The sequence below is a fragment of the Triplophysa rosa genome, linkage group LG20 (genome assembly GCF_024868665.1).
Source record: "Triplophysa rosa linkage group LG20, Trosa_1v2, whole genome shotgun sequence".
NCBI classification, from domain to species: Eukaryota; Metazoa; Chordata; class Actinopteri; order Cypriniformes; family Nemacheilidae; genus Triplophysa; species Triplophysa rosa.
The window spans coordinates 6419570-6438593 of NC_079909.1; the positions used below are offsets into that span (position 1 = coordinate 6419570).

At 39.2% G+C, this 19024-nt stretch overlaps 1 protein-coding gene across 1 annotated transcript in view; it reads left to right on the forward strand.

Moving 5' to 3' along the window:
- Positions 1 to 281: 281 nt before the first annotated feature.
- Positions 282 to 19024, forward strand: part of LOC130571628 (uncharacterized) — a 32297-nt gene continuing 13554 nt past the window's right edge. The window contains exon 1 of the mRNA XM_057362754.1: positions 282 to 479. Coding sequence (XP_057218737.1) covers positions 282 to 479 — 198 coding nt within the window. The remainder of the gene's footprint in view (positions 480 to 19024) is intronic.

Below are 19024 nucleotides of genomic sequence, written 5' to 3' on the forward strand. Positions count from 1 at the left end.
TTTCCCGAAGTTTTGGAGTACCAGTATGACTGACTGACTGACTAGCATCGTCAACAACAGTCCAGAGTCCTTTGACACGGTCACTCGTGTCAGACACATGTTAACCGTAAGCATAAAGATCATTAGACTGCGGGTTAGGAGCAAGAGAATGATAACATCCACCCTCGCACCCACAACAGAGAGACACACAAACCTCTGGAATCCCTCCGTTTACCTCAAACAAATACCAAGCTGGAGGTCAGTATCGCGCGAAAGGGCGGGAATCACCCGCGATCGGCGTCATGGTAACCACACAAGAACGTTCCGCCACTGCGCGCGCCCCGGCCTCTGCTTTCTTTTTCGCGCTCTCAACTCTCCCGCCCACTCGCGAGGCAATCCCCCTCAGCGACGCTCGAGCGTCACTTTCGCAGCCACGCCTACACTACGACGCTCTGCCCGTTTCTCCGCTACGCACGCAGTGGGCTGTGAACCTGACGCTTGTACACATTGGCGTTATTGTTCTGCGCGTGCAGACAACTGAGCAAAATGTCATTTATACGCTGTGCCTGATAAAACGGTGCAGGGGGAATAATTCACCACAAACCTAATAAAACAAGTTTTTTTTTATTAAACACTGCAGTGGGAACCAATACCAACAGGCACATACTGCATTTAATTGTGCTTGCTTGTATGTTTAAGTATTTTTGAAGAAAGTATTCCATATTGTTTTATCTACGTAACAATGTAAATATAAATTGAACTTGAAACATTTACATGAACTTTAGAATATTTTAATCTTTGGTATGTTCCCCATTTGTTTTCATGCACTCACCTCCACAAGTCTGTGCAAAATGTGCGTGAAAAAAAGATTTTAGTTTTGCATTAACTGCTTTCAGTTTCCTAAACTGACAAGGTGTGCATAAAGAATGTTGCATGTTTATCTAAGAATGCATTTATATGCTTGTACATACAGTATACTGTATGAGTGTGAATAGCCACTGTTATCTCCTCCACACTCTTCACAAAACAGTTTCCCAGCACAGTATCAATAAAACACAAGGAGGGCTGTTGCTATAGTAACAACTCTAGTCTTTGTTCTCTTTTACAGAAAGGGTCTCAGTCTGTTATCACTGCAGCCCAGTCAGCTGCACAGTTAACACGTTGATTAAAACCCATTGACATCCAATGTGCTATCAAAGGAGTTACATGACAGAATTTGACTTTGTGGTTTTGTCCTAACGCTGCAATTAATTGGGAAACAGGGCTTTTGCGATACCCTCATTTGTGATAGCAGGATTTATATCAACAACTTCGGAGCCTTCGGACAACTCTTAGACCTCCAGAGCACCCCTCTACCACCTCTGAATCCCCAAATCCCTCGGGTGGGGGACTGGGAGGGGGTAACATCCACCCTCACTTTATCTTGAGCCTGACACACACACACCCACCACCCGTGAGACCTGTGCTTATGAGGGCAGCAAGAGCAGCTCTGATGTCATCACTGCATGTGTATTGTTGGCCTGCAGTGTTGGTTGAGTATGACTCACCCCTGGGAGCCCACTTGTGCACCCCTAAACGAACGCATATATGAGTAAGACCGTAACATGACCAATGAATATTGATTACTGAGGTCGGGACCTACTTTAATTTTAGGAGAAAAAGGATATTCAGTGCTTTCTCACAGTAGCCTAATGCTGCTGTAGCCTCTGTGTTATTATAGCGATTCGCAAGTATTGTGATCATGTATCATGTTTGTCATTTGTAAGTGGCTTTAAATGAAAGAACATGCAAAGTGATTAAATGTTAATGAGGTCAACAGACCTTGAATGACTACATTGTCGTGCAGTTTTTGGAAATCATTCAAAGCCTTTAACATCTTCATGCATTCAACAGTGTAGTGGAATACATTTAGATGAAACATTATGAACCAGCTGTTAATGTAGCATTAAATGAAAGCAGTTTTGGCAGATAAAAATATGCAAAAGTTTCTCAGACTGCAATGATCATTAAGTTGATACCACAAGGATAAACTTCATTAATTCCCACAGTGAGTGTTGGTCTGCCCGCACTGCTTTTATCCACACTGAATCATCACCATCTGCCTCTGAAAAGACGTCAATGAGAGACAAAGAAGTTCTTTTAGCAATAATTTAACTGTGAATCATCAATGGCGCTGCTTTACCAGTGCACCTGCTGTGATAAATTGAGTTAATATTTCCACCTCGCAAAGCTCTGATTGGTGCTTCTGAGTCGCTGTTTAACACGTGCCCATAAAACACAGATGAGATATCTGCAATAAGTGTGTAGCACTATTAACAGAGCGCAAATCAGAAGCTCTTACTTCTTGCTTCTCAGATGTTTATTTTTTGCAAGAACAACTTGCCATCTTCCCATCAGTGTATCAAACAAGGCTCAGATTCGCCACGACATGAATCAAGAGATTTCAATATGAACATTTCTCAGCATACATCCAAACCTAAAATATCTAGTTAGCAATATTATAGTTTTCTTACTAAATGTCATCCATTTGGTCTTAGGAGAAACATATGTGACCAAGTTGACACCTAAACATAACTTAGAATCTCCTGAGCTATTAATGTACAACTTCAGAGAAGCACATTTTCCTCTATGTTGCTCTCAATGCAGAAGTCTGGTAGAGCATAAATGAAATGTTTAACTCGACCGGCAACCTGAACTCTGTCTTAGAGGGAAAGGGAGAAAAATAGAGGGAAGCAGATGCAGAGAAGGAGGGGTGCATGTACTACTCCATTAGCCTTAAACCATTATGAGTTGGCAGGTGTTGTGTATAAGCCAGAGGAGGAAAACACAATGAGGAAGAAAGTGAAAATGTTCAGTTAACCTGCAAGGCGAGGACAATAGATAATCTGTCCGCCTAAACGTCGAATCTGGCCCCTTTCACGGAACTTAGCAACCAGCACTTAAACACTGTAAACTAAAAACATGATAACTGTCAAGTGTTCAGATACACCGCTGTAGATATGGAGCAGTGGGTCAGTGGGTTTGTACTGTGTAAACAGGTGCTTGTTGTTATTTCATCTTTTATTTTCACTAGCACTGATAAGATCTCACGTAAAGTGTTTATCCTGTGTGAATAGCATTGCATGACGGTGGAATGAAGGGACGTTCAAGATGATGCAAGCATTTTCTACATTGTAGTCTACAGAAGAAAACTTTCACTGCATGTTTTTTAAAGTACATTATTTGTCCTTTTGCATTAATCATCAAATTTGTATATGTACTTGTCATAGTTTACATTGTAAGAGAAGTGAAGAATACGATCCAAGAACAGTTCATTCAGACACAAGTGGCTATGAGATTATACATTATACTATATAGGCCTATTAATATAGAAAACAAGGTCTAAATTCATGCATTTCACTACTGGTAAAATAAAATTAAAGATCGATGTAAATTTAAATCATACACATTCAATGGAAGATACCTTTATACAAACCTACTGACTCATGTAGAGATTTTAAATGAGAGCTGTTCAAGAAATCCCAAAGCACTGGTGAGAATAGACATTTTTTGTCATCAGGTTTTTTGATGTGAATAGTAAGACTGAAAATTCAATGACCCTCTAAAAGCAGTGATATTCTGTCCCAGCAATACATTCAGATTTACTCTTGATATGAGTTGATTTGTTTGAATGGGCTGCCCAGTTTCTAGTAATAAGTGGAAATGTCACTTCTCATTTTCAGTCAGTGCATTTTAGGGGAAAACGTGAACTGACCAAAATGAGTAATACCGTGAAATGCAGAATGCAGAACTTCAATCACACACCAAATATTTACATGAATGTTTGAGATTCAATAGAACAAAAATGGTTCAAACAACAAGTTTTTCCATCATTTGCTCACCCTCATGTCATTTCAAACCTGTATGAGTTTCTTTCTTCTGCAGAACACAAAAGAAGATATTTTGAAGAATGTTGGTAGCCAAACAACATTGGCCCCTCATTGACATCCATTGTATGGACCACTTAAGACATTTCTCAAAATATCTTCTTTTGAGTCATATACAGTAATGTGACATGACTGATGACAAAAAATGTTATGTTTGCAAGAACTATCCCCTTAAATGAAGAAAAATATTCTATAGTAGGAATAAAAATGACTATGGTCAAGTCAATGGGGACCATTTTGGGGTGATCTATTCCTTTAAGTTCCATCCATGAGCAAAGAAACATTTTTATACAGAATATTTATACAGATCTGCAGTGGAGCAATTCTTTGGATGCAGGGCATCATGAAGGAACACTCAACTGATAAAATGTTTACCTTTGATGCACTGTAGGCCGCTTTAGATAAAAGCATCTGCCAAATGCACAAAATAATGCATAAATGTACTTTTGTCATGAGGAGGCCAAGAAGAGACAAGGGGGTTTTCAAAGAAAGGTGGTGGGTTAGTAGCATCATGCACCCGTGTGGGTGCAGAAGGGGGGGTTGAGTGTACGGTTAGTACGCATGCTGGTGGCATTGTGTGAGTGTGTCACACTGGTTGGTTGACTCATCGTGGAGACCGCAGCTATGGAGATGAGTATAGAAGCTGAACAGTGCATTGTTTTTACACCGTTACAGTACACATACAGCCTGCCCACTGACGCCCACTGTTCAAGCTCACACACATCTGCCCACACGCCCTCTGTCCATACCTCTCACTCTCTTTAATTCTCTTGTTGTATGACCTGTCCTGCAGGTTTGGTGTAGATCAGTACTACACAGAATAAACCATTACCCTTGCATTAAACAAGAATCCTTACATTTTTGTATTTGCCCATGAAGAATCTTGCCATAATGCATGAATTTGCCAACTGGCACAAATCAAAAGATCTCACATCATTTTTTTTTTTTTTTGGTCTTATTTCCCTCCTTTAATGTAAGTCTATTGGATTTGCTTGTCTGTTTTATCATCTAAATGTATGCATATATGCATTTCACCTTTCAAATGAGTATGAGCTCCTTGAAACATTATACGTTCGCTTTAGTTTGTATATATCTGTGTAAACGTACACAGTTATAAAGCTCTAAGCCTAAATCAACAGTTCTCCTCCACAGGTCAGTCAGTTCAGAGGGTCACTCGATTAACTCTCCCACCCCATCAGACGTTTATTTGACCGTCATTAGTGGACCTCTCGACCTCTTGCCCCCTGCAGGTCATTCAGCTGCAGAAGTGTGAAGTGTCTTCTCCCACGGTGCAGGACTCCACATACCAGCACTACTGAAAATATACCTTCCCCGAAAAGAAAACTGTTCCAATATCAGTTCCATAATCCTATATCAAAATCATTTAGAAAATACTATTTACACAGATCTGGAGCCATCATCAGTAATTGACTTCACAGACAGTAACTATAGTTACAAAATTCTTTCAGATTTAGGAGAATAGTGGAGCCCACACGACAACAATAAACAATAAAAATGCAGGAAAAGTATTGGATCACTTTCTGAGTATTCTTTTACAGGCGATGAACAACAAAACACTGATGGCCAATCAAAATCAAAATTGAATTTAAAGGGCTCACACATCTAAAATATAAAACTGTGGTGCACATACAGTATATTGTTCTTGGTTTAAATGGGCCTTAAGGAAATCTTTGCGGTACATGTCATAAAATGCATTCAGGAAAAAACCTTTCTTTCCTTAAAGAAAATCCAAGATAAAAAACGGAAGGAAATTTACTATTAGCGACTTGTTAATAAAGGTGATTGAAACATTAAATACTCACACCTCCAAACTGCATTTGACAGGACCACTGATAAAGCTTCAGAGCTTCAGTCAGTCTGATGAGACCAGGTGAGACTTCAATAAAATAAATCAAGGGTTTGCTGTGAATGATCTCACCTCGGACACCCCTGAAGGACAGCCGTATCTGTCACCTCTCACATGTTAATAAATTAGCAGACGGGCTCAGATGGTGTATGTTTCAACACAGCCACTCACAGACTGTGGCATATGACACTTCTACCACTTACATTTTGCCTTAAATTATAAGGGATAAAATATTGCCCCTGGATTCCTGCTGTCAGGCTGTGTTAATTGAGAGTCTGAATGAGTCACTTAAAGGGACAGTTCACCCAAAAATGAAAATTCTGTCACCATTTACTCACCCTCAAGTTGTACCAAACCTGTATAAATGTATTTGTTCTGTTCACCACAAAGAAAGATATTTGGAAGAATGTTAGTAATTTTCAGTTCTGGGGCACCATTGACTACCATAGTAGAAAAAATTATTGTACGTGTTTTTTTGTTCTGTTGAACAGAAAAGAAGATATTTTAAAGAATGTAGGAAAGCAAACAGTTCTTTGACTACCATTGTAATTTTTCCTACTAGTCAATGATGTACCAGAACAGAAAATCACTAACATTCTTCCAAATATCTTCCATTGTGCTCAGTAGAACAAAGTAATTTATACAGATTTGTAACAATTTGAGGGGGGTAAATTATGACAGAATTTTCATTTTTGGGTGAACTATCCCTTTAATGCTTGCTCTTGGATTTCACGCTGCTTAACTTTTTGAATTGTGAAATGTGTGGACTAAAACTCATAGGGAGAGTGAATTTATCAAGATTGACAGGATTGTTACAGTATGCACTTACAATAATATCAAACTGATTTTCTATTAGTTCTGTGTGTGCTTTAAAAGCATTTTGTTAATGTGTTGGTAAATTGCATGTTCAAACTTTAATGCTATATTCTATCTTGATGAGCACATAAAAGACTTTGTGATAAGATTACATAGCTTGCAGGTGAACATTATTAGTTGTGCTTCAAAAAGACAAGCATCACCATTATTATAGCTAGTACTTAGGAATTAGCAATAGTAAGGAACTTTTTAGGTCACTCGAATTGTGTTTTTTTTCAGGAGAAGTGTGATTTTTAATTTTTGATTTTCACCATTATAAAAGGGGTAAGGAAATTATATGATTTGAAAAAGGAACACATGAAAAAGAGTAATAAAAGCAAATATTGTAACTAATAATAAAATAGAAATAAACATTATTTTATGCTCTAACTTTTCACCCTACATGTGGCAGCCCTCAAATAAAACTTGGCATCATTATTGTGCAGGTTTGGCATGATGATTGGTTATATTATTTTTTATTATATTTTATTTTATTTTTCAGCCTGTTCCTCACATAAAACGTTGTATTGTTATTTACTATTAGTCACGCTTTATGTTTGTCACTGGGTTTTGCAAATTTCTAACCAATAAAAAGTATTAAAAAGTTTGAGAATGCAATATGCATTCATTGAAAAAGTTCAGTTTTTTTTCCATTTCCAGAAAAACAGCGAATTTGGACCTCCAAGATTTCAGACGGACAGCGACGATATATAAAAAACAATTAGACAGGCTTAGCAAAGAAAATCTATATTTTAATATAAGAAGTCTTTCAAATGTCAAGCAATTAGAAGTTTCAAAACATGTTTTGATTTTTTTGTCTTGGTTGTTAATGTGTTAAGATTGATTTTAATTATTTTGTACATGACATGACATGTTCCATGCTAATGCTATTAACCAGAAAATATAAATGCTGTGTTTGCTACACAAAAGCTACAAGTCAATTACAAAGGCAAAACATCAGAAAAAGCTAATAGTCCAAATGATCTTAGATGCTTAACATGAGAAGCAGTGTGTGTAGGTCCTTAATCTTTCTCCACAGGCATTTTCATCCCTGAAGAGAAGCTTCTACTCATTACAGCGTTCACGCCTCAACAAACGCGTCTTGTCACTCTTAGCACCAGCCTGGGCTCCGATGAAGTGTATTGGTGAGAGATTAAGGTGGCGGTGGGCGTGTGCGGAGGGGTGTTAGATCTATCAGTCTGTCTGAGGGGGAAGAAGCTGACTCAGTATGGATCCAGACCCCCGGGGTTCTGACACCTCCACTGCAGGTCATGAGAGAGTCTCTGGGCTGCAGGAGAGATTCATGGAAATCTGCACGAAGGCCTCGTTTACTGTGAGAATTGTAAATGTATTACTTTAAAATTAAATAGATTTAACGTAGAGACACTGAGAAAGTTAGAATGCAGACAACATCTGTTACAGTATTTTTATTTGTTATAGGATTTTATTTAATATTCTACAATAATACCCCCATTACTCATTTTTGTATATTCTTTAGGAATATTATGTGTAAAACTATCATAACGTTATAAGTGAAACACTAACACAGACAGAGATGAGGGCGAGAGGTGACAGGTTCAGTGAGAGGTGCGGGAATGTTTGTCCTGACTGAGGTCGGGAATAAACTGGCCACCTGAGAACAGACACAGCTCAGACACGCTGAGTTATGAGGCCGTTTCTGCTCTATATGATGATCAAACCAGAGCCACTGACCCAAACACTCCACATGAGCTCTCTCACATGAGAAAGAGACACTGAACGGAGGCTGCGGGAACTGGTTCTGTTTGGATTTACATCTGATTTACATGCCTACTGGTGGTAACAGAGGGAGGAAGATTGTGCCAGTCGTGAGACATCTCATATTTACTCACTGACCCAGAGACATTATACACTTTAATTATTAATCAGTAGAAAAATGTGTTTTAAACTGTATATTTTTCTGTATTTTATTTTATTCACTTTTCTACCTGTTCCCCACATAAAACTATTGTACGACTTTGGAATACTATACTAAATTTTATTTTATTATTTTATTTCATTTCATTTTATTTTATTTGTTTTGTGGCAACTGGAAGAATATTGCATATGTTGTTTATAGAGCTTTGAGAGTATTGAACATTCTTTTATCAACAAACTGCACAGTTGTGGAATCAACAAGATAGTTTCAATAAGTAATGAGAGAATTTAATGAAAGATATTTTTAATGTTAAAGAACAATTACAGGACAGCATCTCACCACACATTTGTAGTCTATTAAACATAGAGTTACATAAAATATTTTTGCAAAACCTACAAAGTTTTTTTATTTTATTCTCATCTTATTTTGCTTAGGGTAGCAAATAAGCCAGGACTGCCAGGGTGACCCTCAAACACAAACTGTAGATGATGCCACAGGATAAACATATCCAGTAGGAATAGACATCATGCCTCAGGCCTTTTCTCTAATCCTGGACCAGCTTCTATGTGTTAAACGGCAGAAACTGGTTTTAATTCACATACAAATTGTATTTCCTGGTTTCTGCTTGTGTCATCATTCGAGGGAAGCTGCGTTTTCATGAGAAACAGGAAGGACTGGAAGGCGGAGGATCAGATCCAAACCCAGCCTTTTCTAGTATACTGTACGCATGGATACACACACACTAACATGAAAGCAGATGTGTGCTGATCCCACCCAGCGTGCGCGTGATTATACTCAGACTGAACCAGACATGATGACAGTGTAATAACAGACAAAGTGTCTCGGTATTGTTCACTTTTGTCGGTTCATCAGATTGGTTCATTCCCAAAATGTCTCTTCAAAACATTCCAGACTGAAATCTCCCAAAGTGTCTCTCCAACCCTAATCAGGCAAATTCCCAAACTGTATTTGTTTAATTTCCAACATTGGCTCCGTGTAGCTCTGCCACACACCACATTCCATCCATTCCTTCCATGAATATTCCACATAAAAAAATCTTCTTTTCCAGAATCACATTTTTTCAGGGGGAGGATAGCATTCCCAAACCATTAGTCTACTTACATTTCCAGAATTAACAATAACCTGTGTGTGCAACAGGAGGCAGTAAGAGCAGAGCGTTCCATAGTTTTAACTTTGGGAGGGTTACCAAGCAAATAGAGCGGATTGTTCTCTCACCGTCACATATCATGAAGAGGAATTTCAGAAATGTTCCTGTAGCTTCCTCTGGCTTTGTTTTACATACACATCTCTGCATGCACAAGATGACCTGTCATTTGAAGAATGCAAAGTTCAGCGTGTCGATACAAAAATGGAAAAGTTGAATTTAGATCTGTTAACTGGCTCTGAAGAGAAATTTGCAGCTGGTAAACATCAATACTGCTGTCGTTTGTAAACAGGAATTATCAATTGTTGGCACAAACTGAGAAGATACTCTGTTACTTTCAGTCAGTGATCAAACTGCTGGTTTTTAAAGTAATAAAATTGACAAAAAATGCATTGATTTAAATTAAAGGTCCAGTGTATAAAATTTAGCGGCATCAAGCGGTGAGGTTACGAATTGCAACCAACGGCTCACTCCACCCCTCCCTCCTCCCTTTCAAAGCACTACGGAGGCTGACACAGGGCTAAGAAGTCATCAATTTTTCAGTTCTTTGCAGAAGTAGATAATGTATTTAGAGCAGTTTGTGCGTTTAGGGCTACTGTAGAAACAACATGGCCAATTCCATGCAAAGGGTGATAAAAACATGACGCTTCATTATGTAAGGTCTTTATACACCTCTGAACAAATGGTTATGCATATTATATTGCATTTCTGTCAATAGATGCAAATTGTCCATAGATCTGCAGTTTTGGGCCATTTGATGCAAAGCCAATTGCTTTCTACTTAAAATAAAATGTAATGGAGCCAATTCAATTCTCTTGTTTATAGGATTGCTTGTGTTAATCAGGATTATCATTTTTATTCTTATTCTAGAAATGATAATATGACATTTACATCTTACTTTCCTGTGCAAAGGATTTTTGCAAAGGCCTCTTCAGATGAGTAACTTTTATGAGTTTTTTTTTAGTTTAAATGATAAAAGCTTGTGTTTATGATGGGGGACATGAAGCAGAGGAGATCAACTCCAGAGTATCTTATCAAAATGATGACTCGCGTGCTTTCATCAATTAAAGGTCAAACGAGTAATCCCTCTTTCTTCTCTCGTCGAGAGAGACCTCGCTAAAGGTTAGACCACAAACATCAGTCTCTCTCTCATACACACACACGCACACACGCACACACATACACACACACACGTGGGTTGAGAGTGTGGGAGGGGGAGAACATGTGTGTGAGATACTGTGATGTAGACGTGAAAGTGTGAGGACAGATCACTCCTCCCTCACATGAGAAGAGAGATGTCAAGAAAACCATGCAACGAAATCAAAAGTAGCATTTGAAGTTAAAGTTAAATCCAGTGTGTCATTTTTTGAAGGATCTATTGATAGAAATGCAATATAATATATACAGTATGTCTTTAGACGTTTATAAAGACCTTACATAATGAAGCGTTATGTTTTTATTACCTTAGAATGAGTTATTTCTATCCATATACACCGCAGGTCCCCCTACATGGAATTCAGCATGTTGTTTCTATAAGCCCTAAACTGACAAACTGCTCTACAGAGCGCATTTTGTAAATACGTTATCTCCTTCTGCAAAGAAGTGAAAATGTGATGACATGTTTGTACCGTGTCAGCCACCGTAGTGCTGCGAAATGGAGTGTTGGAGTGAACCATTGGTTGCGATTTGCAACCTCACCACTAGATGCCGCTAAAGTTGCTACACTGGATCTTTAACGTCAACCCTATTCGTTTTTTTCCAAAAACGTTTTTGGTGTTATTGTGCACAATCCATCAGTGCACAATATTCCAATTATATACTTTTTTTGGTCAGAATCTGTTTGTTTGAGCCAGACATAACAGCTACTGGCCCAGTATTAAATATGGTTGGGACACACCTTTTACAAAAGGGCCCAAAAGTGGGTGCTGGCAGTGTTCCAGAAAGCAAATTCTCTACAAATAACCGCAAACCCGAATCTTTTCAGTTATAGAACTCCCACTGGCAAAAAATCGCACAAACAAAAAGAAAATCAAGTCCAGTCTACTTTTTTTTGCATAGACTGTTTCACTCAGAAGCCTGTTAGTAAAGTGGGCTATGAGTTATGTTTTTGGGGTAGTTGAGGTCTGTGAACTGAAGAAGCACCAATATTGTTTAAAATATTGTTCATTTGACAACAACATGTATATATAGATTTCAAGCATGTTTTACGTATTTAACTAAGTTTATATTACATTTTAACCATGTTTCTTGTTTGCTAAATACATAACTGGAGCAGTAGACTTTAAAAAACATGTACATTAACCCCTGTCTGTGGAAACGCATGTTCGTGTTCTTGGTTTTGTGGAAAGTTCACACTGAAATCACACTGTTTATTGTGGTCTGAGGTCTCTCTTCTGACTGAAGTGGAGCAATACCCAGCAATAAGCACGTGACAGGTGTCAGAACAGCACCAGATGAAGCAACCACCCTGCAATCCCCCTCATATTTACAAACAAACATCTCCCCACAAAACATCACTGGCATTCCTCCAAAATAATATTCCCCCAGTGCGCCCCCCCCAAAAACAAATTGTTTTTGAGTGGTCCACACGTGATCTGGTGGGAGGGGGGTCTCTGGACGAGTGTTGAAAACAGGAACAGCTTTCCAGCTGCGGTGCAACTCAAACAAAACAAGTTCAGCTCATCAAAACATGATCTCATTCTGCTTAAACTTTCGAAGACATGATGTGTGGGGGGGGAGCAGTGGGGTAAAGTGGTTGTTGTTTTAGAGCATGTTTTTGACCTCGTGTTTTTGGCTGCGATGCTGTTTCTCAACACGAGCTGGAATACGGCGTGCGGGTTCAAAGGAAAAGAGAAACGCTGAGTCACTCAGAGTATCAGGAGAAACAATGACTAGGCGGTCGCTCTCTCTGTCTTCCAGCGTGGAAGTAATTAGCTGGAACATTTAAGCCGGGCACTCGTGTAGCGAACAGGAAGAAAGTCAACATGACGATATTCCAGTATCTATCAAACAATATTTGTCTACATTGAAATATTACAGTAATTGCATCACACAGATCATAAACCAAAGTCACAAGAATTTCACATGTGCAATGTGGTTTCAAACATTTTGTGTGAATCCCATGTATATTTACATGTAAAAATTGTTTTGGTAAAGGATTTTTAATATATGTGTCAATAGCCTACATTGCATCATTAATAATGTGTCATGTCATATATACTCCTACTGTAGATTCATTCCAACTTTTCACTTCAGTAGTGCCGAAATATGCCACATTCCTTCATATACAGCCCCTCGGTGACCAAAACATAAAAAAATGCACCCACCATTAGACCACCAGACAGTCTGAAAGCATAGCTGCTAGACATAAACTCCCCAGTAAAGATTTGTATTTGTTTGCCTTATATAAAAATAGCACACCAGTAGAAAGGCATGTTTTATCTGTTTTGGGGGAAGCCATTCACACTAGTATGCGGAGAATCTAGACAGAAGCCAGCCGTCTGGCCAGACAAGCCCGCCGGTTTCCTGCAGAGGCTCCTGGAGGAGACCCTGAAAGTGTCAGACCACTTTGATGACTCAAAGTCTAGTGGCGAACTGATGTAATGCCAGAGGAATTTACCTCAGCCACTGCTGGCCGCCTGCCCTGCGCACTAGACTAAACTATAGAGAGAACGGTGACAAAACTGGTCCTGCAGCGCCACCTGCTGCTGTATACTGGAATTGGTAACCAAACATCATTGACTCCCATTGATTTCCATTGTATGGACACAAAACCAGAGACATTTCTCTTCTTTTGTACCTCACGGAAGAAAGAGTCATAAACCAGTTTTGAACTACACGAAGGTAAATAAATGATGACAGAATGTTTATTCTTGGGTGAACTGTCACTAGTTTTACAGCCTGCATACTACTCTATACTGAGCTATGTGAAGGGACTACTTTTCTTGGCGAATGAACATTTTGTGTAGGCCTTCTGATGACATAATTCCTACATGGATTTTTGTCTTTGCAAAGGTCCCTTCTGGTCTTCTTATATGTATTGATAAAAGTTAATGGGTTTCCTGTCTAAACACATTTATGACATCCCTGGAAAAAAATAACTGTGAGGTAATTTACCCATGTGCATGTTGTGTCTCATAGACTTCCATTGCAAGTGCATCATACATTGTGATTCCATTAAAACAGAGTTGAGTTGCAGTAAATGCAATATACAAGACAGGTGCTGCAGGGAGGATTGTGTAGGAAATTGCATGAATCCCACCCCTGTCAGGAAGAAAATCCCAGAAAATGTTTCACAGAAATAATGCAGTCGGTGCCACGGAAAGGTGGACCACTGTTCTGGAATTTTCCCATGTTCCCAGCAGCAAACAGGACAGACCATAAGCAGAGCTCCTCGTCTAAGCCAATCAGAAGGCAAAGCTGCAGCACACAGCCAATCATGGGTGCAATCTCACCCAGCCAATCAGAAAGCTGCTTTGATCCATGAAGGGATGTTTATCTGTACAAAGTGTCCCATTTGTATGCACATGCAACATTTGATCAATGTTGTGTGTGTGTGTGTGTGTGTGTGCGTGCGTGCGTGCGTGCGTGCGTGCGTGCGTGTGTGTGTGTGTGTTTTAAAGCATGCAGTGAGAGAAATGTCCCTCTAAGCCAAGTTTGACAGTATGTGCTCCTATTTCCATCTCCGAGGGAGAGTTTGTTTACGTTTGCTTGGGGCACTTTGTGGAGCCATTGACTGATGTGTGAAAGGAATATTTTTTCTCAAACTGCGCTAAATGTAATGTGAATTTTTAAACCGGTGTGCTCACCAAAATGTGAAAATTAAAACAAAGAGTTACCCACTCCTGAAATGTACCAATTCGTGATGTTCAAACTACATTTAACCACTTACATAAGCGTCAGCTATTTTTAAGCGTTTTATTGATCGCAAAAACAAGTTAATATAAATGTTGAGTGTGTTAGCTGTTAAATGATGCATGGTTTGTAAAAGTTCATTGAAAATGTATGTAAAACAAAGGAAATAAAAATGCAAACACGATAAAAAAACACCTTTTCCATGGGCCCTGTGCATGTTGGGGGTTAACAACAAGAATAAAAATGGTATTCTTTGATGTTTTGGTTTCACAAAGATGACTTGGGTAGCTCCAGCAATGCTTTTGTTGAATTGGTATTTATCTTTTATTGTCCAAAAGGATGAATTAAATGTAACCTGGCTTCCACAGGTGTGTTCAAATAGTCCCGTGTGATGTTTACCATGAATGTTAGTTCCTATCATTTTTCCATTAAACCCATTGTTTACTATGTCAGACATTCATTTGTATCTTAAAACAATCATGTTTAGTGGTGGTTGTTCTGTGGAATTCTGTGACTGTGGTAGCGCCTGTTTTCAGGTGGGGCTGTCGGCTGGCCATCGCATCTGACAATGTTTTTTCTCTAATCACTGCATGTGTGACACGAGGGAGGCACACAGCAGACATAAAGGAGTTTCCTTCATGCAGACAAGGTTATTGTTGTGTGGAAAAAGAATGAAAGTTCAAAACATTTTCCAGGCAGGGTGGGCCTTTCCAGAGTTTGGAGCACATTGTCCGTTGTATACTGTCCAGGTTTTTCCTATCTGGCCTTACAGGGAAAAACAATCGGGATCTTTTTTAGCTCAAGGTCACTATTGTTACCAGAAATGTAAAAAAGGCTCTGATGATTGGTTAAAAATGTGAGTGCCTGTGGGTGGAGATAGCAGCGAATTGGTCACATGCACGAGTTACAACACTCATCTGTCCTTTTAAACATATGAGTTAACACTCTTCAAAAACATGTGTTTACAGTAAAGCGGTTTACAATACTGTTAAAAGTTGTCTACAGGAAAATTCCATGTTTCAGACTTCACTTGAGAAAAATATATAAACATCAAACACTTCACATACTCAAAGTGTGTAAAACATGTGAATGTCTCAGACTGGGTGTTTTTCCTGACAATAAACATGCACATGTGCTTGATAATACGTGGGTGTTCAGCTTGTGTGCATTTTTTTTTTACAGGCTGTGAGCTGGCTTTCAGTGCCTGTCTGTACATCCTGATGCATTTACTTCACATGTGACCATTGTAAAAAATAATCAAACTACCGTATCACTGCACATAGCAAGTGAGGTCAAGGTCTATCTAGCCCTCCTCTGACGTCCACATGCATCTCATGGGAAAAGAAAAAAAACATTCATGTAACCAACGGTCAATGACACTCTGCATAACAAATAGTGACATAAGTAGGATGGTAATAGTACAGGAGGTGGATGGATGTGTGTTTGTGTTCAAGAGTGCGTCTACAAACACTTGTATTTATGAGTTTCTCTCTGAGCTCAGGGATAAAGTTCACAGAAAGAGGCATGTCGTTTCTTCATAGTCACATGACCGCTGACGTCCTATCTAATGAGAAGTAGGCCAGAGGATTGCAGTACAGACGATTCTGGACAGCGCAGACGGCATATTCAGTCAATGCAATAGGCATGTTTACACACACATACAGACATTAGTCAAATCCACACTACTATTACATTACTGTGGAAGAATAACTGTATTTCCAGGCATTATAAACTGTTATATGAGTCCAGCTTCATTATTCAGAGAAGTAAGCTGGAACTTCACTGCACACCACTTACCTATACACCAACACCTTGCAGTGGTGCAGTTTTATTAATGCTTTTTTCAAACATAGTGTTTAAGGTGATGAAAATATATTTTTAAGCATCTTGTTTACATTTAAGCATTTGACAAACTTTCTTATCCAAAGTGACTTATAGTGCATTAGGTACACAATGCATGTGTCGTGTTCCTATAGAATAGGTGTTATCTTTGTATGTTTGGTTGTGTTTGTTTTTTTGCAAAAACTTTATACCATTTATAACAGAAAAAATAACTTTAAAAATGTTTATTTTATATTTGTTTTGTATAAATGTTTTTATCATTTGACTGTCACTGAATTTAATTCACCTACATCCACAATCCACGATGAATGTAATGTTTTGCAATATAGACCCAACGTTGGTAAAGTTTGTTACAGACCAAAAAAAAATACTGAAATTTTTATTATGAGTAAGTTATTTTAGACCATTTACTTTTTCTACATAATTTATACCAATAAATATATTTAATATAAAATATTATAAACTGGTCAAATGTATATTGTAGAGGCTTAGACCTTTCCAGTGATATACAGTTTGTCAATAATAGACTAAATTTAATTGTGATTTTATTTTGAAATAACCTTTAGGTTAAAAATCATAAATTTATTGTTTTATAATGTTGTTCTTACATAATCACTTCCTGCAGTTCCTTTATGACTTCCTTCATTTTTATATGTATTTTATTATTAGAACTTTTTTCTGCTGTTTTTTCTGTGAAGCAATGCCCGAAACTTAAAACTCCAAAATGGATATAAGGGAATATTCACATGCCTTGAGATCAGTGTTGGGTAAGTTACTCTGAAAAAGTAATTAATTACTAGTTACATTCGATAATGTAATTAGATTACTGTACAAGTTACTCTCTTCAAAAAGTATTTAGTTACTTATTACTTTTACCAGGGACGAATTGCTTAACATTAAGCAATGCCCTTCTATCAATCTTTTCCCTAATTTTGAAAATTCAGACGTCTTACTGGACATTTTACTCGGAGGAGCGGCAGCTCTGTACAAACGCTCTAAAAGACGCAAGCGGGGAAAGCGAGCGGGTGCGCTCGTCAGACTCCGACGACGCGGATTTAGGACCCCGCTGCCGAGTATACACCTGGCGAATGTCCGCTCCCTTACCAACAAAACGGACGAAATACTCTTACTCACCAGGACAAACAAAGATTTTTCCAACTCCGCTGCGCTGTGTTTCACAGAAACATGGCTCAATGACACCATACCGGACAGCGCGTTACATCTGCCGGGTTTTCAGCTGTTCAGAGCGGATCGCATTGCCGAGTCAACAGGGAAGACACGTGGTGGTGGATTATGTTTTTATATAAACGAAGGTTGGTGCAGAGATATAACAACACTGAAGAAGATGTGCTTTTCGTACTTAGAAGCGTTCTCTATCAACTGCAAACCTTTTTATTCGCCACGCGAGTTTTCCTCATTTATTCTCGTGAATGTTTACATTCCTCCACATGCTTGTGCGAGCGCGGCGCTGCAACAGCTGGCGGATTACATCACTGACACGGAGCAGCAACACCCGGATTCTCTTATTATTATTATTGGGGACTTTAACAGAGCAAACCTCTCCCGTGAGCTGCCAAAATACAGGCAGCATATCACATGCCCCACCAGAGACAGCAACATTCTGGATCACTGTTACACCACAATACGGGATGCATACCACTCTGTTCCCAGAGCAGCTCTGGGTCTCTCTGATCATTGCCTGGTTCATCTTCTTCCGACCTACAGACAGAAGCTTAAATCTGCCAAGCCTGTAGCAAGAACAGCAAAGAGATGGAGCAGCGAAACAGAGCGGGCCTTACAAGCCTGTTTCGACTGCACGGATTGGAGTGTCTTTGAAGCTGCAGCCACTGATCTGGATGAGTTAACTGACACAGTGACATCCTACATCAGCTTCTGTGAGGACATGTGTATTCCCACCAGGACTCGCTTAACATACAACAATGACAAACCATGGTTTACAATGAAACTGAGACAGCTTCGTCAGGCCAAAGAAGATGCTTACAGAAGTGGGGACAAAGTCTTGTATAATCAGGCCAAAAACACACTGACAAAGGAGATAAGAGCAGCTAAGAGAAGCTACTCTGAAAAGCTGAAGAACCAGTTTTCAGCCAACGACCCTGCATCGGTGTGGAAAGGCCTGAAAGACATTACCAACTACAAGCCATCATCCCCTCAGTCTATGGGTAATCAACGACTGGCTGACGACCTGAACGACTTCTATTGTCGTTTTGAAATGCAGAGTCTCACCCTTCACACCCGCCCTGACCCTATCTCTGCTATACCATTAACACCTCCTCTTGACACTCAACCTGCACTTAAGATCTGCGAAGAGGATGTTTGCCAGCTTTTCCGCAAACAAAAGATCAGAAAAGCACCAGGCCCAGACAATGTCTCACCCTCCTGCCTGAAAGTCTGTGCGGAGCAGCTGTCGCCCATCTTCACTAATATTTTTAACAGATCTTTGGAGCAGTGTGAAGTCCCTTCATGCTTCAAACGCTCCACCATCATCCCTGTACAGAAGAAACCCAAAATATCTGGACTTAATGACTACAGGCCTGTTGCTTTAACATCTGTGGTCATGAAGTCATTTGAGAGACTTGTACTGGCCCACCTGAAGGACATCACCAGACCACTTCTTG